This window comes from Staurois parvus, unplaced genomic scaffold (genome assembly GCF_062004578.1).
Source record: "Staurois parvus isolate SC_StPar_1 unplaced genomic scaffold, SC_StPar_1.0 ptg000192l, whole genome shotgun sequence".
Classification (NCBI taxonomy): Eukaryota; Metazoa; Chordata; class Amphibia; order Anura; family Ranidae; genus Staurois; species Staurois parvus.
Window position 1 is genome coordinate 1,490,490 of NW_028317988.1, and position 23,120 is coordinate 1,513,609.

At 42.6% G+C, this 23,120-nt stretch overlaps 1 protein-coding gene across 2 annotated transcripts in view; it reads right to left on the bottom strand.

Moving 5' to 3' along the window:
* Positions 1-23,120, bottom strand: part of RPS6KC1 (ribosomal protein S6 kinase C1) — a 227,383-nt gene that overhangs the window by 198,580 nt on the left and 5,683 nt on the right. Inside the window, exons 2-3 of one of the 2 annotated variants that reach the window (XM_089677776.1) lie at positions 16,598-16,633; positions 13,581-13,701 (exon numbers count right to left, since the gene is read on the bottom strand). In XM_089677776.1, the coding sequence (XP_089533902.1) occupies positions 13,581-13,701; positions 16,598-16,633 (157 nt within the window). The remainder of the gene's footprint in view (positions 1-13,580; positions 13,702-16,597; positions 16,634-23,120) is intronic. The other variant, XM_089677777.1, reaches the window with a different exon arrangement.

The following is a 23,120-nucleotide window of genomic DNA, read 5'->3' on the forward strand; positions in this document are numbered from 1 at the left end:
AGAGTGTGGGAACAGAATACATTAAGCAAACACCCCGGAGGATTACTAGACAAACAGTGCATGAAGGACTCTGTCCCCTCAAGCTGTAGGCTTCCTCCCACGTGTGTGTGTCTCCGGAAAATCAAACACATTGAGAGCTATGTGGGAAATCCCAGGAGGAGAGAGTTGGGATTCCCGGCCAAGCTGTCCACCAGAAATATTCTAATAGTGCATCGCAAGAAGGGAAACAGACATCACGCAGGGAAGATCTGGCTGCAACTTAAAGTTGTAGCATCATCATTTTCAGTGCATGCATGCAACATAATGTGTAAATGGAAATCCTCCCCTTCCTCCCTATGTACACAATACCAAAGGAAGATGCTAAGCATCAACCTCCAGACTTCAAGACTTAACCCCTTCACGCCTAAGGGTAAAACAAATCTTAAAGACTAAGTAAAATTTTACAACTTTGACATGTGTTAGTAAAACCGTACATATCATCACAACTACTTTGTGTATTCAGGTGAATTATACCTTGTTTTTTTGCAGGACAAAGTGGGCTTTCATTTGGTGGTAAATGGTAATGGTTATCCCCTGATTTTTTTCTTTTATTATCAAAGGAAAAATGGCCCAAAATAGTAAAAAAAAAATTTTTTTTTTAAATTTAGCTGTGTGTTTCTTGTTACTTCCATAACCTACCACCAAAGAACAACCCAAAATAAATTTTCCAGCTCTTGACGATCGCAGCGATACCATATATGTGTATGTTATTTGTTGTTTGTACCTGTACTACAGCCCAGTACAGCCCTGTACTACAGCCCACAATAGTGTGCATTTTGTTTTTTGACCTAAAACACACTGACACCAATTAAAAAAACAAATTAATTAAAAATCCTGACCTTTGACCTAAACACTAACCCTGGCACTGAACTAGATCAAACCTTGATCTAGGTATTTTTTCTTTTCTTTTTTTTTTTTCTCTGTTTCTGCAAGGAGAGAGAGAGAGATGCAGTGTATCTCTGTCCTCTATTCAGAGAGAAAAAAAACAAGGGGGGGGGGGGGGGGTGGGCTTCACAGTGACTGATCACTGTGATAGCCATTCAGAGGATATCACAGTGATCATGTGACCCGGAATTGGGAGTCCTGGTCCTGATTGTTAGAAAGAGAACAGGGGCTCTCAGTGACACCCTGGTCATTTTGCTGGGAGCGTGCTGTGCGACGCGCTCCCAGCACAAAGACAGGTAAGCAAATATGCGGCCCCATGGAAAAAAAGGCCAGTTCTGTGAGGCTGCATATTTGTGTGACGTCGACGTCAAGGCAGTAATTGTTCCATGACAAGATCACAAGACGTCTGCCTCATTGAAGCATTTTACCCAGGAAAGGTATGATTAAGCCCTTCTGGATGAAATGCATCAGACTGAGGCATGCTGTTGGTGAACTTGGTAATCTTGTCCCATTGCAGTGCAACCAGCTTCTATGTTTATTCCCCAGAGTGCAGACTGTTATGTTAAAGAGTATGTAAACCCAACATTTCATATTTCTGAAATGTGCCTGCTGTACCATGTAATTGTATGAAAAAAGTATCCTTTGTATTGCTTCCTTTGTGTAAAATCCCTAGTGTTCCCGACAGCCCCTCTACTTGCCTATTAAAAACTGACCACACTAGGCATGAAATCACAATGCCATCAGTTTGCTGGCTGTGCTGGAAAATCAACTTGCCCTCCTCCAATGATCAGACTTGTTCTGACAACCCCCCCATGCATATCCATTCACTGGGAAGACCAGTGAAACCATTTAACACTGACATGGATGCTTACAATTGTAAGCCTTTATTTATAAGTAAAAACTTTAGCCCAAAAGGAAAAAAAACTGTTACTGTAACCACTTATAAAGTGTTAGCTGGAGTTCAGCTTCAATTTGTTAGTGCATCTAAATCTGCTTGTCAAGCTAATGCTACCCTCCCTCCCCCTAGACTGACAATGATGCTTTCCAAAGTTGCCCCTGTGCTCCTTCACTTCCGCCTGGCAGTACTAGGGTCGTTGGTGCAAATCCCAATCACGGCACCACCTGCCTGGAGTTTGCATGTTCTCCCTGTGCCTGCGTGGGTTTCCTTCGGGTACTCAGGTTTCCTCCCACACTCCAAAGACATGCTGGTAGGTGAATTGGCTCCTGTCTAAATTGGCCCTAGTATGTGTATGTATGAATGTAAGCGAGGAACCTTAGATTGTACACCCCTCGAGGGTTAGGGACTGATGTGAATGTACAATATATATGTAAAGTGCAGAGTAAATTGACGGCGCTATATAAGTACCTGAAATAAATAAATAATAAATAAATACAGCTGCCTTCAGGGACACTGGCAAAACAATAAATAAATAACACAAATCAGCAGGCCAGCCCAGAGTATAACCTCCAGCTACTATCAGCTTTGTCCATTTTGTAGCACAGAAATACCAAATAGCTTGATCATTAACACAGCAGGGTGGGATCTATATCCCTTAATGGACTCGAAAAAAAATGTTTTCACAAATGTGTACAAAAGACATACTTTCTTTCCAAATGCAGTCCAATTTAAGGGTTGGTAGCATAGAAAATAACTGCTAACAGGCCCAATGTAAACAACATCAAACTGGGACTACCTGCAATTCAAAGAATCATCTGAAGATCCTTGCACCCCAAGCTGGCATTAGATGAGGCAGAAATGTCCTCCATGTAGAACTTAAAGAAGACCAGGTGGTAGCCTTACCTGCAGCAGAAAAACCCAAAAGACGTTCGCAGACTGCGTGAAGCCTTAACACGAAAGGTAGGAACCCAATCCTTGACACCATAAGCCTGAACAATAGTACACCTCAGCCACCCACTGGTAAAAATAAAAGCTTGGGTGCCCTTCATTGGTCCATCCAGGATGAGAAAAAAAAAAGAATTAGACTTCTTGAAAGAAGGCTGAAAGGCAGACTTACACAACCCAAAGTACCTCCAACCAATAGACAGAAATTTCCTTTGGTGAACTGGAGGCAAACAGATGGATGGAAGAACAAGGTCTACGCCAGAAATATAAACAGCTAACAAGGCTGGAACCCATATTTCCACTCAAGACAGCATCTGCTCTACTTCTCTTGCCGTAGTGAGAATTTTTATTGCTCTCTAATGGTGGATGTATGCCACTGTTGTGGTTTTGTCCAAATGTATTCAAACTGGTTGGTCACTGCAATCACCTGAAGTTCAAAGATGTTGATCAGGAAATAACATTCCATCCACAGACAAGTTCCCTGCACCACCAGTGGCCAAGACTACAACCTGCCCCCCTCCCCCAAGCTTGACAAGCTGGTGTTCATTCTCAGGATCAAACAGAACACAAAGAAATTACTTCCCTGGCACCAACACCAGATGTCAAAGCCACCAAAACAAGGATAGCCTGGTACTTGCATTGACCAAATTGGCATATCCAGAGAAAGAATTTATTAAAAGCGATCCAACTCAAAGAAAACGATCATCAGTCTCAAACCTCATACAAAAGGAATAAACAACTTCTGTACTGGAGAAACCAGGCATGAGACCTGAGAGTCTTAAGTTTCTCCTAGGAAAGGAACACTCATGTCTCAGAAGTGTCCAGAATCATCCCCAGAACACCAGTGATGGTTCTGAGTCATTGACGATTTGTGAAGGTTCGGGATCCACCTGAACATCTGCAATGTCTGTGCTGTCAAAGATATATTGTCCTGCACAGCCCATGTCGAATGTTTTCTACATCAGAATGTCATCCAAGAGTCCCACAATGGGCATACCCTGAGAGCACCAGAGGACTAACATTAGCAACTGAGGTGCATAAGGACTAATGGAAGGGCCAAAAACTGGTAATGAGACCCTACACCAAAATGCAGAAAGTGTCCATGAGCTGCAAAAATGGGTAAATGTAAATGGGCATCTTTATGTCCACCTAGTAACAAGTGAAGCTTCACAACCAGGGGGTTGGGTGGCTGAAAGTGGCCAAAGTCACTTCAGGCAAGCACAGGGAACAGATTGAAAACTGAAGTTCAAGGTGGCTCCTTGTCGGAGAAGCAGCAGCAGGGAGACACTTCCTCACCACTGTAGGGTGGGAAAGAGCAGAGAGTGCACACATGCAGTGTTCCACCCAGCAGAATGACATCAGAGCTCTGTCCCATAGCATTAACCTCTTTCACAGCAAAGCCAGCAGGAAACTGTGAAAACTGCAACTCAGTAACCTATAAAAATGTGGGAGTTCCCGCTGCCTGGCTTAAATGGCCTACTTACAAAATCAGCCTTCAAAGAAAGGATAAGTAAGGAGGCAATGTCAGCAGCCCTGAACCTGGAAATGGCTCTGTAGCTTACTTGACCAGAACTGAGCCTGGAAAGCACCCACATGGTGCCCAGTTTCTGAGAGTCATTTCTAGGCTCACCCTACAATATCCAGCAGGGTCTGAAGGCAGTACAGTCCAAAACTCAGGCTGGGGAAAACCATACTGTAAAGCTGTGAACCAATGGGAAACCACCAGCAGCTGTGTAGAGAAGAATCTTGAAAAGTTCTCATGCATCTCTTTTCAAAGGACACCAGCATAAACTGAGGCATGCCAACAGGATTATAACTTGGGCAGGCCTACAGTTTGTTTTTAAGTATACAATCCTCCTGTAGATAGCAGTGTAACCCAAAGGGTTAAGACTTCCTGTGTCCCTCAATAGACAAATAAAATAGCTTAAGCTTTTGAACAAACGCTCATACGAAAATTAATCTGTAAACAAAGTGACACTGATTTACTAAAGGAGTTGTGAATCTTCACTCAAAAAAAATGTTTGAATATTCCCTTCAGTTATCCAATCATGTTAAAAGCAAAATTACTGTTCACTTGAATACCCAATCATGTCCTGATGCTTTTCACATAAATGGATATCCACACTTCTTTGAATGAAGATTCTCAAAGGAGAAGTTCACCTTTAGTAAAATGTTACACCCATATTCAGGGTAAAACATGCAACATGTTACTAAAGCACCTGCCCGTACCCTGACCCGATCCCACATTGTGACAGTAGGTGGGGGATTCTCTCCCCACACACACGATGTCAAAAGTCAAATACAGCGAGGCCATGCAGTGCTCCACACACACAGCCACATCATTCATTCACAGTTTCCTGTGAATGAATAGACTACAAGTACTGTCTTCCATTGTGGCAGAGGACTTGTCATTTTCAATTAGCAGCAAGGGCACTACTAAAATGAGTAGAGATAGCTGTTCTGACAGTCTGCAGGAGTTTGACATTGCACCCGCAATCAAACCGCCAAAGCACATGGCAAAAATGACCACACAGAGGTTGAAGGAGAAAAAGGTGAATGTCTTTGCATGGCCTAGCTAGAGCCCAGACGTAAACCCTATTGAACATCTGTGGAATGACTTGAAGACTGCAGTCCACAAATGGTCACCATCAAATTTAACTGAACTTGAGCAGTTCTGCAAAGTAAAGTAGGCAAATGTTGCAAAGTCTAGATGTGCAAAGTTAAAAGAGACAAATCTCAACAGACTAAAGACTGTAATTAAAGCAAAAGGGGGTTCAACAAAATACTGACACAAGGGGGTGATCCTTCAATTAAAGCAAAAGTGGTTCAATAAAATACTGACACAAGGAGGTGTTTCTTTTTCCAAGTCAGTGATTCTGTTTTTGAATTTTGTTTTTTAATTTCTGACATGTTGGTGTTATATCTTTCACTTTGAACAAATATAGCTGGATAAAACAAAAACAGTGTATGTCTTAACTTCAGGCTGCAAAGCAACAACATGTGATTATTTTAAAAGGGGTGATTCTTTCTATACCCACTGTATTATTATTTTTTTTTAAAAAAAAGGTGAACTTAACTCCTTTAACTCCCATGTATTTTAGATGCCCAAGATTTAATTGGATAAAAGACATATTGTTTTTGTAATTAAAGCATGTATTACTCCTAAATAACCACTAGAGGTCTCCTTGTTCCCCATGTGATTTCATCAGCTCATAGTAAAACGAGAAATGTTAAACGCATTTTTACAATGTGCTCACTAACCTGCATGTATTTAAGGTGGTGAAATGGGGTCATTTTACTTCTGAGGCTATACATTGTTTTTAATGGTTATTTACCTACTTGTTATTAAAAATAGGCCTGAACTAAAAAAAAAAACATTTGCCATGTTATAGTACATTATTATTATTATACAGTATTTATATAGCGCCAACAGTTTACTCAGCGCTGTATATTATAATGGCAGACAGTACACGAGACAGTACAGTGACAATACAATACACGAGGGGTTCAAGGGCCCTGCTCCTTGGAGCTTACAATCTAGGAGGGAGGGGAGAGTGGTACAGGAGGAAATAATTGTGGGAGATGGAGTGGTGGGAAGAGCAGAGGAGATCAGCAGTTAGGTGAGGGCGGGGTAGGCTTCTCTGAAGAGATGGGTTTTCAGGGTGCGCCTAAAGGTGAGGAGGGAAGGTGACAGTCTGATAGATTGGGGTAGTGAGTTCAAGAGGATGGGGGAAGCCCTGGAGAAGTCCTGGAGACAGGCATGGGAGGAGGAGACCAGGGAACTGGAGAGTAGGAGGTCTTGTGAGGAGCGGAGAGTGCGTTTTGGGTGGTAGATGGATATCAGGTCGGTGATGTAATTTGGGGCAGTGTTATGAACAGCTTTGTACGTCAATGGTAATATTTAGAATTTTATGCGTTGGGCAATCGGAAGCCAGTGGAGGGATTGGCATAGGGGGGTGGCGGATACGGAGCGGTTGGTAAAGTGGATGAGTCTGGCCGCAGAATTCAGGATAGCCTGAAGCGGGGATAGCCTGTGTTGGGGTAGGCCGACGAGGAGGGAGTTGCAGTAGTCAAATCGGGAGATAAGGGAGTGAATGAGTTGCTTTGTAGTTTCAGGAGTTAGGAATGTGCGTATTTTGGAGATGATGCGGAGGTGGAGTCTGCATGAATTTGTCAGCGATTGGATCTGGGGCTGGAAAGACAGATTGGAGTCTAGAATGACACCTAGTACTCTGGCTTGCGGCGTGGGGCTGATGGTGGCGTTGTTGGTCGTGATGGAGAGGTCGGGGGGGGGTGCATATCTAGAAATGCATATTGTGCCAAAGCATTACACTGAAAGATTTACCTTTTGTGTTGACTTCCTCCTGAAAAATAGCAGTGTTTTCCCTGACATGCAAGTGTGTCTACAGTCACATAGCTGTATATCTGCTATGTGGGATCTAAGGCATTGCTACCTCTGAGTGCTAGTTTCATGAAATCTGGAAAGAAATTTGGTGATGTAATTATTGTGCTGCTCACTGTTCTTCTTGCTGGAGAGAAGTTGTACCCAGGGACCTGCAGTGCAAGGATCTCCTTGTTTCTGCTTCTTTCCTTCTGTGGATCTGTACTTTCTCCACATCTCCTGATGCTTCATGAATATACACCCACCATTCATCAGGAGGAAAGCTCGGAGATAAGGAAACAAAGCTCTGCGCCTCTACCAAGATAGCCACATCCACACAGCAATAACGTGCAGAACAAGGAATGGCAAGTCAGAAATTATGGAAAGCCAAGCTACAGGGAGACCACAGACACTCTTCAAAGAGGTCTTGTCTCCAGACCATTCACTTCAGCAACAATTTTTTTCTTGTATTCTTATTGTGCATTACATCCAAAAGGCCTAAAACTGCTGCTGGGCACCACCATATTGGATGTGGCAGCAGTAGTACCCCAGCAGACCCAGAGACCTCATACAAATAACACTCTATAGCAGGTGTCTCCAAACTTTCTAAACAAAGGGCCAATCATTAGGGAGGCCGGACTGTGCCCAGCGGGAGTGGAAAAAGTCCTGGTGTCCGTGGCAGTAAAAAATGCCCCATGACTGGTGGCAGGAGGAGGAATAGTGTCACACTATTGCTATCAGTGGGAGGAATAGTGCCCCATCATTGGTATCAGCGGGAGGAATAATGCTCCATCATTGGTATCAGCGGGAGGAATAGTGCCCCATCATTGGTATCAGCGGGAGGAATAGTGCCCCATCATTGGTATCAGTGGGAGGAATAGTGCCCCATCATTGGTATCAGCGGGAAGAATAATGCTCCATCATTGGTATCAGCGGGAGGAATAGTGCCCCATCATTGGTATCAGCGGGAGGAATAGTGCCCCATCATTGGTATCAGCGGGAGGAATAGTGCCCCATCATTGGTGTCAGCGAGAGGAATAGTGCCCCATCATTGGTATCAGTGGGAAGAATAACGCCCCATCATTGGTATCAGTGGGAAGAATAACGCCCCATCATTGGTATCAGCGGGAAGAATAACGCCCCATCATTGGTATCAGCGGGAGGAATAGTGCCCCATCATTGGTGTCAGTGGGAGGAATAGTGCCCCATCATTGGTGTCAGCAAGAGGAATAGTGCCCCATCATTGGTATCAGTGGGAAGAATAACGCCCCATCATTGGTATCAGTGGGAAGAATAACGCCCCATCATTGGTATCAGCGGGAAGAATAGTGCCCCATCATTGGTATCAGCGGGAGGAATAGTGCCCCATCATTGGTATCAGCGGGAGGAATAGTGCCCCATCATTGGTATCAGCGGGAGGAATAGTGCCCCATCATTGGTATCAGCGGGAGGAATAGCGCCCCATCATTGGTGTCAATGGGAGGAATAGTGCCCCATTGTTGGTGTCAGTGGGAGGAACTATGCCCCACTGTTGCTGACAGTGAGGGAATAATGCCCCAACGGCCAGATAAAATGAAGCAAAGGGCCACATCCAGCCCTCTGGCCGCAGTTTGGAGTCCACTGTTCTATAGTATTCCTGTTATTATACGCTACTGAGGCAACAATTTTATTTAAAAAGTAAGGCCTGGTAACAGGGTCTCTTTAAAGTGAACCTGTACTTTGTCCATACAGGTCCAAGTTACACGTTTTCTATTTTGCAGACAACCTATGAGCATTTACTTACCCTTCCCCATGCACCTGCATCGCCCAACTGGTATGCAGAATAAGGCATTTCTTTACTATTTGAGAGTGCTTAAAACTGTACAAAGCCGCCCTGCGTTAGTAGAACAATGAAGAGCTGGACCACTGACACAGTGTAGCTGTCCGATCCAGGTCTCTAATGGCCAAACGTGCCCCCTGCACAGTGCTCCAATCAACAACTTTGCTCAAGCAACATGAGCATTGTGGATTGCAGGACTGTATTGGGGTTTGGCAGACCCTTGGAGACAGGACCGGCCTGAAGCACTCTGTACAAAAGCAGCAGTCTGGCTTTTCAGCTTGCTGCTGGCACAGGATGGCTTTGTACAGTCTGAAAGCGTATCACTCTTCAGAGAATTACTACAAGTGTAAACTAGCTCTAAAAAGGAAAACGAATGCAGTCACCACATCTACAAATTGAACAGCTGCAATATTTTACACATATTCTTTACTTTTTATGCTGCCTGTGTAACAATAATAAAAAAAACAAGATTTGAGTTGGGCTTTAATACAGAAAAGTACTAGTCAGACACTAAATACATTACCCTCTTGAATAAATGTTACAAAAATTATTTTCTGACTTAACAGCAGGTAGAGGTACAGGCCATTTTTCATATGTTTAATTCTTGCTCCTTACCAACCTGCTGAAAGAAGCTTGTTGCAGTAGCTCATTTGGCTGTACTTCGTCTGTGGAACACAAGGGTGCAGTTTGTTCTGCACTGTCGAGACCCGGTTTCAACCAACCCAAATGGTCGAAATCCACCCAGGAGCCTAGAACGCCAACTGGCTCAGCCTCTCAGCGATCCGCTGAGAGCCTTAGCCAGCCGTTTACTCCTCCTCCACAGCCCAGAGCTTCAGTGAGCGGGAAGGGGGGAGTGGTGACAGAGCAGATAGCAGTGACTGACAGTCACTGAGCACTGAGAACTGAGCAATCAATTGTCTTTGCTCGCTCAGTTACAGCCAGTGGAGAACAGATGTAGCATCGGACTGATGCTGCATCCACCTAGGCAGGGGCGGACTGACAACCCATGGGGCCCTGGGCAATAGGGGATCATGGGGCCCCTGTGTCCTTGCCCAAACTCAAAAAAGCCTATGAAAAAGGTACCAGGGGCATCTCATGGGGCCCCCTACTGACCCCGGGCCCTCGGGCAGTGCCCGAGTTTCCAAATGGTCAGTCCGCCCCTGCACCTAGGTAAGTATGATTTCTAATAAAAAAAGAAAAAAAAACACATACATATCTCTTTTCACAAAATGGTGATTTTTTTGGGGGAGGGGAATTTTTTGTAAAAATGTGTTTAGACTTTGCAAACACATGGGGCTGAAGAAATGTTTGACAGTGTCACTAATTCAGGTCATCGGTTTTCGGCAGAACCTATATTTGTGAACAACTACTTTCAAGGATGAAGCACAAGAAGGGGAAAATTAGAACCAAAATATCAGATGAGCACCTTGAGAATCACTACTACATCCCTCCAAACAGATATTGATGCGTTAGTTTATCAAAAACAGTGTCAGATATCGCACTAGTGTTTTGTTACTCTCTTTTACTTTTACAACAAAAAATATTTTTTTAAAAATGAAGTTTTAATACTCAGATAAGTACATTATCTATATCAGTGATTGTTAACTTTTTCTGCACATCGGCCATCCTTATTGTTAGTATATTTTATTTGTGGCTCAAGATAATTCCTCTTCTTCCAAAGTGGCTCAGTAAAGTCAAAAGGTTGGACACCTCTGCTCTAAAATTTCAGTAAAGCTGGATAAACACAGGCTGAAAATTAACTGGTTCAGCAGGAATGAGATGACTTTTGGTATGTGTACTGCTGTCTGTTTAACAGAAGCTGGTCTAACAACTGGGTTCTGTCAAATAGGAATGCTGGAAAACATCTTTGTGTTGATAAGGGGATCTGTCAGTTTTTTCGCTCAACCCCATTGGTTGAACGAAAAAAAAAAAATGAAAGTATTCACCTTGCTTAAGATAAACATTTAAAAAACAAAAGACTCTGCTGTACAGCCTCTTAGATAACCTATAGAGCTCTGGAAATACTTTGTTCTATATTAAATACTTATTTGTTATACAAATGTATACATAAAGAAAAGAATCAGCTATAAAACATCTGTTTAAAAATATAACTGAATGAACCCCAAGCCATGACAATTTCTCTTTATAGCTGACCTATCGTTAAGGAAGAATTCAAGGTGTGGCAATATTTAAATAGTTACATTGGTCCATCTTGGACCAATTAAGTTTATATGTGCCATACATCTGGGATCCCCCTGGAATCTGGAAATCACTGAAGCAGACACTGCTACGCCAGTAATCTCCACTTGCTTCCACATCACATTCTGAGCGGCAGGCCTGCTGCGCTGTGAACACAGGAGGTTGGCTGAACAACAGCGGTACCATTCAGAGAATGTTTTGCATTTTCTCAATGAATGCAAGGTATTCTCTGACTGGACTAGGTGGAGAGTATGATTTCACTACCCTGCCTCTCCACCTTGTTCAATCAGAGAACACTTTGCATTCATTGGAAGCCAGTGAAGATTAGATCACTGCAATAGTGGTGTTGACTTTAGTGATTTCCAGTTTCAAGAGGGATTCCACAGGTATTGTGTATAGATAAGTACATTAGACCAGGCTGGACCAATGTAACTATGTAAAATATACCATACTTGGAATTTGTCTTTACAATTCACAGATAAAATAAACAAGGACACATAGCACAACTATCAAATCGCATAAAAACCTAAGAAACAAAATAAAAAAAGTAAAAAAGTTTAGGCTTTAAAAACACTTTAAGCAGGTTTTGCATTCTCGTAGACTTGTATACTTACGAGACATATAATCAAAGCTTTATTGGCCATACTTCTCTTTTGAGTCACAGGAGAGCAGTTATTTTTGCTCTTCTGTGACCCGGAATTAGACAACAGCAGGTCAAAGTACAATGATCAACGAAGAACTGGCAGCCATTTCTGAAAATAGACATAAGTTTCTGAAGATGTGGACACCATGGATAATTTATGCCCAACCTAACCAGTGAATGCTAAATCTCTCATTTCTAATCATTCACATGAAGTTGAGAGTCTCACATGAGTTTGGTCCAGAGGAAGGGGTCCTTCCCTGCCAGCAGAACACAATGACCACTGATTTAGCCACCAGCAGTGATCGCAAGCAAAAAATCTGATAGGCTGCTTATACTTTAGTGGATCAATGGATCAACTTCAGTACAACCATCCTGCCCACAGATGGATTGAATCTCGGCCGGTCTTTGCTGAACTGGCTGCATTCCGTCCGTCTATGGCTGGCATAAGTAAACACAACACATACTTAAACTAAATTTACTTATAGACTACAAAAAATTAGTTCTGTTTTATATTCTAATGCTTAAAATGCAACATTTCCCTGCAGGCTAACAGTGTCATGACCGCACTGTACTGAGGCTGTATAGTCTATCTTTACTGATGCACATTCTTTTTTTTGTTTTGTTTTTTTACAAAAAAGGATGACATAATATGGAACTTATAACTATGTAATGTTTTGTTACCCTGATATGTACACGTGCTGGTTAACATTTTATGTTATGTATTGAAAACCTCAATAAAATACATTGAACAGGAATAAAAGCACTCACCTTACACTCCAGATTCTGTCCACTTCATGTAGTTGAAGAGCCAGAGCATCCTCTGGTGAGATTTGAAGTCCTGACACATGCAGGATCCAGAAATGAGACCTAGTGACATCACCAGGTCTCATTGCTGGATCCTGTATGTATCAGGACTTCAAATCTCATCAGAAGATGCTCTGGCCCTGTGCAAGAGCACTATCTCACAGCACTTGGGATCCTCAGCTTTTTAGAATCCTTTGATAAGACCCCAGTGATGTCACCCTTGCCTAGGCAAGCACACTGAAATATGGGGTGTAAGGTAATTATTTTTTTAATTTTTTATCCATTTTTCCTTTGTATGTTAAACTATGTTCACTCAAGGTTTTCTATTAAAGGGGTGGGGCTGCAATAGAACAGACTTGCATTTTCAAGCAAAGTCTACTTTAAAGTGGAACATCACTCAAAAGGGAAAGTTCCGCTTGACTCCCACCACCTCCCCCCCTTTAAGTTTTGCCACTTAATTTTTTTGGGGGAAAGCAGATAACTAGTTTCGATACCCGCTCCCAGTTCCGCCTGGATCGCCTAGGCAATACGAGTGGAAGTTACGCCCCCTTTCTTCGCCCACAGCCTTCGGGAACACATCAATGGTCCCAGAAGGTTGCGGGACCATTCACAAAGAAGAGCGCGGGCATGCGAAGTGGGAAGCTGGCTGTAAAGCTGCAAATGAGTCACAGCCGGCTTACTACACAAAACATGTCGGTGCCAGGGACCCAAAGAGTGGCGAAGAGCCAGCCCGGGTGAGGACAGCGCTGGATCCCTGAACAGGAAGGTGTCCTATTATTAAAAGTCAGCAGCTCCAATATTTGTAGCTGCTGACTTTCAATTTTTTGTTTCTAGGGTGAGGAACCGCTTTAACACCAACAAATAAAAATAGTTCTAGGTGTGTCTGCATCTATTACATAACATCACCGCCTGGCTCTTTTCAGTTTACAATGACTCCAGATGTAACAAGTCCCAGCAGAATGCTTACCAAACAATTTGGCTTTCGCAAAGGGTGGGAAGAGCTCTGTCTGCCTGAAGAGGTTTTTGTGTATCTGCCAGAGATCTCTATGCAGTTTCTTGAAGTCGCTGTATCTTTTCCACGTAACTATCTGATGGAAAGAGAGAAGGGTGTTACATAAGCGGTAAACCTCCCCTGACCTGGTTTACCTACAAATGCCAGTTGTGCTTTCCCCTTCATGAAAGGGAAATTTGAAAGATTTTCATTCTGCCCTAAGGCTAATTGTGCATGTGTGTGTGTTATATATATATCAAAATTTTAAAAATGCATCTCTGCAATACTCACACATTTTCACAATGCTTTATCCCTTTAAAACCATTGCAAGTACAAAAAAATCCCTGCTGATCTGCCAGAATTGTAGTGTGCTCCTAAGTCTTCCTCATGTTGGCCTGAGAACACTGCCTCTGCTGCTGCTCCTCTACACAATCACACATTGATGTCTCTTCCAGCAAAACAATGCTGCTACCTTGACTCTCAAGAGCCTACCCACACACTGTGCAAGAAGGGGCTCTTGGGAGATGTAGTTCTGGGGGAGGCATATCTTCATCTTTATGAACTGTCCTCCTCTCACCTGCCCCTACAAGATTTTACAAGCGTGGTGAGGATGTCACAGGGAGTGGGAAAAAAAAAAGATGTTTCTAGCTACAGAAACATGGAATAAAATAAAATTAAAGCTGAACATGACCTAGAAGGAGGAGACAGTGGTTTCGGGTATTTTTGGGTCATTTTTTTTTTTTTTTTTTTTACAAATCCTATAATGTGGTGCATGGGAAATTTCAGTACATTGCAGAGTGCCAAGTGATAAATCCTACATGCTCTGTCCCATTGTAAAAAAATGGCAGCCCCAGTATATATGCTCATTATTTCAACCCTACCAAATGAAAAAAAACCATCACATGTGCCACGCACATAATTGTAAAAACAAAAAAAAAAAAATAATTCTACCATATGTAACAACGCATATTAAATCTAGGAGAATTATACATTTTTTCTTTTTCACAATTTTGTGCGCAGAACATGAACTTGTATATTTTTCATTTGGTAAAGTTGGAAACTTTTATGTGCTACAGCCACGTTTGTTGTTTGTGATTGTTATGCTTTGTTATGTGAGCACAGGAGTGTTTTGTATTGTGCATTATTTTAACCCATCATGAAAAAACTACATGAGCTGCCATTCCTGATCTCTTCCTGAATAGGTTACCTGGTTATCATACGGATCCTCTGCTTTATGAAGAAATATAAAAACAAGCACCTTAATCAGCCAATCAGGCCTGCACAGGCTTTTGCATTGATTACACATATATATAAATGCTGTTTTCAGGGAGAACTTTACGGAGGGTGAATTAGAAATGGAAGTAGGAACAGACAGAGTCAAGGGAGTGAAGAATCCACTGGGACAGGCTGTTGACAAGATTGATAATAAAGACGATACAGAAGATTCTAATTACCAGTACACAGGGACTGATGTTTGGTGAGACGGGTACATGTCCACATGGAAGTCACGTACAAATAAGCAGGGTGGAAACAGAAGCTTTATCTTATCCAATTATTTAGACAGAGTGATCTAAATAATACTTCGCTACAGCATCCAATGCAGAAATGGGAAGATCTTTCTCTCTATAACTTGTATAACATCCTGGACAATTATTCCCAAAACCAAAGGAGTAGCCATTTCTTAGCCACCAAGATCCTGTCTCCAGCAGCTACAACACTACCACAGCAGCCATACATGCAGTCCTACCCTTGTAATCTCTGGTATTGGCAATCATGGTATATTATATATTGATTAGCACACACTCCTCCACTCAAACCAAAGCACCACCTCCCCTGCTCTTTGTTGTATGTGTCAGAAAAGTGGGTTCTGCCTGCAGACAATGCACACATTGAGGCAGCTTTCTGGATGACAAGAAGATACAAATTTAAAGAATAATTCCAGGTATGGATATTTTATACATAGTTACATTTACTTGGCTCAATATAACTATGTATATACCATACCTGGCTGATGCCCCTGGAAAGTGCAAATCCCTGAAGTAGACACCACCTCTCCAGTGATCTCCACTAGCTTCCGGGTCCTGTACGGAGTGGCCAGCCTTGCGGGAGAGGCAGAGAAGAGGCGTCATGCTCTCCACCCCCCCTTATCAGAGAACACTTTGCATTCATTCAAAATATCAAGCGGCCGACCTCCTGTATTCACAATGCATGAGGCTAAAAACTTAGTACAGGGCCCACATACAAGTGGAGATCACTGAAGTAGTGGTGACTACTACAGTGGTTTCCAGGTTCCATGGGCATGGGCCAGGTATGGTATGTGCATAGTTACACTGGTCCAAATTGGACCGATGTAACTATGTAAAAAAATACCATAACTGGAAGTCATATTTAACCACTTGCCCTCCAGAGGATTTACCCCCCTTCCTGACCAGGCCATTTTTTGTGATACGGTGCTGCGTTACTTTAACTGACAATTGCGCGGTCATGCAACATTGCACACAAATGAAATTTACAGCTTTTTTTTCCCCCACAAATAGAGCTTTCCTTTGGTGGTATTTGATCATCTGTGCGTTTTTAATTTTTTGTGCTATAAATAAAAAAGTCAGATAATTTTGAGAAAAAAAAAAAACAATATTTTTGACTTTTTGCTATTAAACATGTCCAGTAAAAAATCCAAAAAAAAAATCAAAATTAAGTCATCAATTTAGGCCAAAATGTATTCCGCCTCAAGTCTGCTAAAAAACAAAAATCACAATACGTGTAAATTGATTGGTTTACGTTAAAGTTATAGCTTTTACAAATGGCGGTATATGCCCACCATGACAGCTGGTGGGGGATCTTCTCCTTGTACCCACTGTCATATTCTAAAAACAGCAGGGCTTTGCCCACACAGCCACATCATTCATTCACAGAGTTCTGTGCACAGTCTGCTAAGCTGAGGGCACACACACCAGAAAATATATTATCAGACCAGCTGCAAACAATAGCATTACCTCCTGGACATCTTCTGGGTTCTTTCTGGACACAATCTGAAAAAAGAGAAAAAAAAAAAAGTATAATTTGAGAAGCTTCTTTATACAGGAGTTCCAGTCTAAGATGTTATTTAGAAAGAGTAACAAATCCTGGGGTGCTCCGGTATGCAAATGTTGGCCAACTCCTCTGTCAACAGTCTGGTCCTGACTGTTCTTGCTGATGGGCAGTGAAGGACCAAGCTCCCTTCAGTGCTTCTTGTGTAACCAAAATCCTAGGCATGTACATGTTCTCAGTTCAAAGAGAGGTTCAACCAATCTGAAGACTTGTCCTTCCCTTCAATCAAGATCACACGGACAAATGCCTAGGATTCCATCCACGTGAGGAAAGGTAAGCAAGTATCTCAACCCTTCTGGTTAGCAGACAACTTGGAGAGTTGGAGGTCATTCTGGAAGTTTGGATGCTCTTAGGCAGGACCATTTGCATTCAGACAGCCCTAGTTAACAACTCTATGATGGAAAAAAAAAAATCCAATGAATGGAAGGAGTGGACCATGAAAAAATATAAGGCATTCTGTGAATGGTGGCAGTACAGAGCAAGAGCCCCACTCCCACTGCCGTGGTCATTATCAAACAGGGCAGCCGGTCAGCAAAAGACCCAGATGATTGCTGCTCTCACTGTGGCAGCAGTGACCACTACAGTGATTGTCAGCTTCCACAGAGATCACTCGAATATGAGACATACATACTTACATTGTGCCAAGCTTGTAACTGTGCAAAATAATTTATACCCAAACTACAGCTATAGGCCTCATGCACACTGGATGTTTTTCCAGCTGCTCCTAGGGGCCTCAGGTTTTTTTTTACTGCTTTTAAGCTCTCATGCACACTGGATGTTTTACAGCGGCTGTTTTTGGCTTTTGATGTTTTTTTCAACAGCCAGTAAACTCCCCAGCATGATAGCCTATGTGTCCATACACACATAGGGTGTAATCAACGTTTTTTGGCTGGGACGTTTTTTGGCTGGAAAAAAACCCCAGGACTAGTGGGTTTCTAGTGGAGTTTTTTTAGCTGTAAAATGTGACAAACTGCGGCAAACCAGTGTTTTAGGACTTTTTTTGACAAAAAAAAATTTTTTTTATGGTTAAAAAAAAAAAAAACCCTCTAAAAAAAAAAAATGCTAAAAACTGCAAACGAGAAAAAATGTGGCTAAACGCTAATACAGGAACGCTAAAAAACTCACGTGACCGTACACAGCTAACGTTACCAGCGTTATTAAAATGCCCCGTGCGCATGGAGCCTTACCTCTAAAATGCATGCATATGATTTTAGCAGCAATTTGTGGCAGGAGAGTTTAGTGGCAGAAAAAAAAAAAAAAAAAAAACACTGCCAGGGCATCCTGGAGCAGGAGCATTTTGGCTGAAACGACGCGATTAAACGCGTTGAAGCACGCCTACAAAAAGGTTAACGCTTGGTGCATTTAGTGCTTGAACGTTAATGTATTCCAATGGCCAGAATAAATAATTTATTCAGCCTATGAAATTAATTAATGCCTAACTGCTTAACATGGGTAACCGCAGTACACACTTTTGCAAGCATTTTTTCCAAAGAGCTGCTGGCTTCTAGGGGAGTTAAATAATTGTCAGTGTGCTTGAGGCCTTAAAATGATTGCAAAGCTAAAATTAAAAAAAAATATAAATAACAAAACGTTATACCTACCAGCTCTGAGTAATGGTTTTGCACAGAGCAGCCCTAATCCTCCTCTTCTCGGGTCCCATACCAGTGTTCCTGCCTCCTCCCCCCTGCAGAGTGCCCTTAAAGCAAGCTGCCTGCTATGGGGGCACACATGTGTGCTCGCTCCCAAGCCGGATCTGTGTCCATAAGACACACAAGAGCATGGCTTAGCCCCACCTTCACTCCCTCCTCACTAGCTGTGATTGACAGCAAATAGGATGTAATGATGTGTTTGAGCCAATGAGGAGGGAGAGAACCAGGAGATCCGCTGCTCTTATCGCTGGTTCGAGATCGGGCTCAGGTAAGTATTAGAGTGGGCAGGAGCTGTACACTAAAAGGTTTTTTTTTTACCTTCATGCATTCTATGCATGAAGGTAAAAAAACCTTCAGCCTCTAAACTACTTTTAGTTTGAGACCCAAAGAGATCTCAATAGAAGAAAGCATGAAAAGGTTTCATAATGTTTCATAAGGTCTTTAAACCCTTTGCGATTGCCTGACACATATCTTCAGCCTGGACCAAGAGCGGTCTTGGACGACTCAGTCTTTGTGCTGCAGTACTTATGTGTGCTGTGTGGACGACAAAGCTCACTCTTTGCCGCCACACACGTGTTGGTGAAAGGACGATCTTTTTATGCTCAGAACATGTTCACTGCACACTCCCAACACAAAGACCCAGCTGTCAAGGACAGCTCTTGGTCCAGGCTAAATATCAGTAGCAGCACAGTGGCTAAATGGTTAGCACTTCCGCCTGGCAGTACTAGGGTTGCTGGTTCGAATCCCAACCCCGGCACCACCTGTCTGGAGTTTGCATGTTCTCCCAGTGCCTGCGTGGGTTTCCTCTGGATACTCCGGTTTCCTCCCACACTCCAATTCCTGTCTAAAATTGTGTATGTATGAATGTGAGTTAGGAACCTTCGATTGTACACCCCTTGAGGGTTAGGGACTGATGTGAATGTACAATATATATGTAAAGCGCACAGTAAATTGATGGCGTTATACAAGTGCCTGAAATAAATAAATAATAGCTGGTGGGACTGGCTTCCAAACATGTGACCGTTGTAACAGTGTCACATGATCGCCAATACCTCCCACTCCCCCGGGTGTTCTGAACTGTGTAAAGGGACGATGGGCAGGTGAGAAGAGGTTAAAATGTTTTCCTGTTACCTAAAACAATCTCAGTTGGGCAATATTTATGTGAAAGAACCAAATATTTTTTTGACACAAAATGTAAAGTAAAATATGTGATATGATGAGGAAAAATTAACTAACAGCCAATTGTCCTGCCAACTAATAGCCAAGTGTCCTGCATGTCATCACTTTGAACCAATCATGCTCTCTAATATCGCACAGTGCTCCCCAGGGGCCGGCATTGTAGTTTGGTGGGGGTGTGTCAATCACTAGAGGGGATCAGCAAAGTTTGACAGTTTTGCCTACCTTATTATTTCCACCCCTCTTTGATAATACAACGTCTCTGTGCTGGAAAAGCCTCCTCCACAATCCATTCATCTGCAATGGCTGCTCACGTGTATTCAGCTGAAGTCAAGTGAGGTCATTTGAATGCAGTAAGCCTGCAGCCTCCCCAGGGAGGACACAGAGAGGTGTTCTGCTTCCACAGCAGACAAGACAAAGCCAAGCCAAACAGCTTGATGCAATAAGAGACTGCGTCTTCTGTAAAATATCTGAAACAAAAGCATCTCGGCTGCCATCCATTAGACATAGACAACACTGTGTGCTCAAGTATTAGGCAAGTTGTATTTTTGAGGATTCATTTCATTATTGAACAACTACAGTGCTCTCGGTCAATCAAAAATGTTAATAAACCTCAAACCTGAGTAATTAAGAAAAAAAAAGTGAGGTTTTGCTTTCTTAGGAGAATGTCTGTGTGTATATAATTATCAGGCAACTATAAGTGAGCAGAATTATTAAGAAACTAAATGAAAAACAAACATTTTCCTCTCTCACTTGTTTATTTTTATCTTTTTAAGTGAGAATAATAAACAAGCAACTCCAAATTTACAAATAAACATTTCTGACATTTAAAGAAAAAAAAAGTAAATAATATGTCCACCCTTCTTTTCAATAACAGCCATAAGCCCATGGAGTCTGTCATTTTCTTGATCTGCTATCAACTTTTTGTGCAGCAGCAACCACAGCCTCCCAGACACTGTTCAGAGAGGTGTACTGTTTTCCTTCACCATAAATCTCCTTTTTAAGAAGGGCCCACAACTTCTCTATAGGGTTTAGGTCAGGTGAGAAAGGGGGCCATGTCATTGTCCTTTCATTTTTAAAACGGAGTTCCACTCACTCTGTAAAACAATAAAAGTCAGCAGCTACAAAAAACTGTAGCTGCAGACTTTTAAAAAACAGCCGCTCACTTGTCTCATGATCCCGCATTGCCCCCGCCGCAGCTCGTTTCACCATCCGTTCGTGTATTCCAGGTGCCGGCATCTTCATTGTGGGCACCCGGCTGTGACAGCTTGCGGCTTCACAGCCGGGTGTCCACTGCGCATGCGCGAGTAGCACTCTGCTTCCTGAATGGCCCTGTCATCTTCTGGGACCTGTCACGTGTCCCACAAGACTTCAGGGAAGGAGGGTAGGAGGACAACATCTGTTTCCGATCACCTAGGCGATCAGAGCAGAAGTGGGAGTGGGTACCATTCAAATTCGGGTACCCGCCCCCCAAAGGTGCCAATCCTTAATGGGGAGCGGGGGAGCATTCCTTAAAGCAGAACTTCCCCTATTAGGTGGAGCTTCGCTTTAAATTCCGCTTTAAGGCAGCAGTATGAACCAGGGCGAACTGGCCACATAGTGTCAAAACATCGTTGTGCAGTCATTCCAAGTTTGTCATTATAATGTGCCAGTCTCCCATTGTACAGAACACAGAGGAAGGACCAGCAGACCTCTGGGCTGACATTACAAGGGATTTAACAGATTGTGAAGTTTATATAGATGTTCTGTTGTGTATGTACTCAGAAAGCGGAGATGAAAGGAATACCCAAGTGACCTAGTAGAATGACTAAGCAACCGAATCTAGCCAGCAAAGCTAGCTAAAGAGGAACTGAACTCTGGAAGTTGTACCAAAGAGGAACTGATCTCTGCCATCTCCTTGCCTCTTTTGGACAAAGCTACCAATGGATTAGTCATCAATATTGCCTGTGAGCTCCCTGAGGCTAATCTTTTCCCTGTTAACTGATTTACTATGTCTTGTACTGCATTGTATCTGTGTGGAGGCAGCCATCTTGGTAGAGGCAGGGCTTTGCTTCCTCATATCAAAGCCTCCAGCAAGGAAAACAGTAAGCAGCACAGTAATGACATCACCCAATCTTACTCTAAATCTCCTGAGAATAATAATCAGAGGCAGCAGTGCCTTGGATCGTACACTGCAGATATACAGCTACGAGGAACCCTCACATACTAGGAATTACACTGCTATTTTTCAGGAGGAATTCCAAACTAGGTAGTTTTTTTAGGGTACTGCGCATGCACAATTTACATTTTGAAATCTTTAACTTTTAAAAAGTGTTACTAAACCCACAACAGTAAAAACCACCTGTATATGCAGTAAAGCATGCTATAGCATGTTATACTCACTGTGGAACCTAAGGGGTTAATCCCCCACAGTGTGTAAAAAGGCTGTTTGATCCTGTCTGCTCTAAACCTCCCCTTCTTCCACAGTCCCCAATCCACCTGCTGATAGTAGAGAGCCCTGGGGGCAAGCTACACATGCTCAGTTTGGTGTGTATTGCTAAAAAGTTTTTTTTTTTCTTGGGAGAGTGCATGTGATCAGCAAAGGGCTGATCAGCACTGTCCAGATAGAGGGTCAGGGGTTATGTAGCCTCAGAGGACAATCAGGAGTGATTGAACACTCCTCCTACAAGCTTTAATCAGTGATCTGCTGAACACTGATAGAAGTCACAAGACTGCTATATACTGCTGATGAGAAAAGGTACTTATCAGTTTATATTTACTAAAATAATTACATGTCCATGTTCTGTGCACTGTAGGAGACCAGATATAGGGAATGCAGGGTCCTGGGTTTAGTAACACTTTAAACTCAGGTCCACTTTAACCACAGCCAGGTAGACATAAACGACATGCACACACAATGATAGGATCACTCTGATTTCCTATGGAGAAGGTAACGTACAACAGACATCTTTTGATGAATATCCAATTTCCATAGTTCTTACATTGGAATTAGCAGGTAAAGAATACGTAAACCCAACATTTCATATTCCTGATATGTGCCTGCTGTACCATGCACTTGTATGAAAAAGTATATTGTTCTCTTTGTATTGCTTCCTCTGTGGAAAATCCCTGGTGTTCCCGTCAGTCCCTCTGCTTTCCTATTTTTAAAAAGAACTGACCACACTAGGCATGAGAGCACAGCACCGTCAGTTCTCTGGCTGTGCTGGGAACTCAGCCCCCAATGATCAGACTTGTCCTGAAATGCCCCCCCTCCTGCACAGCCCTTTCCTGGGAAGCTCAGTGTTCTGCTGTTTCTCCCACCCCAGCTATCAGAGCTCCTTATGCAGTTTAGAACAAAGGGAATGTGATCACTTATAAAAAAAAAAATAAAAAAAAAGGAGGGGGGGGGGGGTTATTATTTTATAAATATAAACAAATGTTTTGCCTTTCATTTCTATTTTAAACTGAATGGGTTGTTTTACAGGCCGAGGGTTTACATATACTTTAATAACCAGGACAGAGCCTAGGCTACACCGGTGATTTTTGATAGCACAACCGTGCTCCTAAAATCATCTGATATCAATTACTAGCCAATGTTATGAGATTTCTGTTGTATATTCGAAGG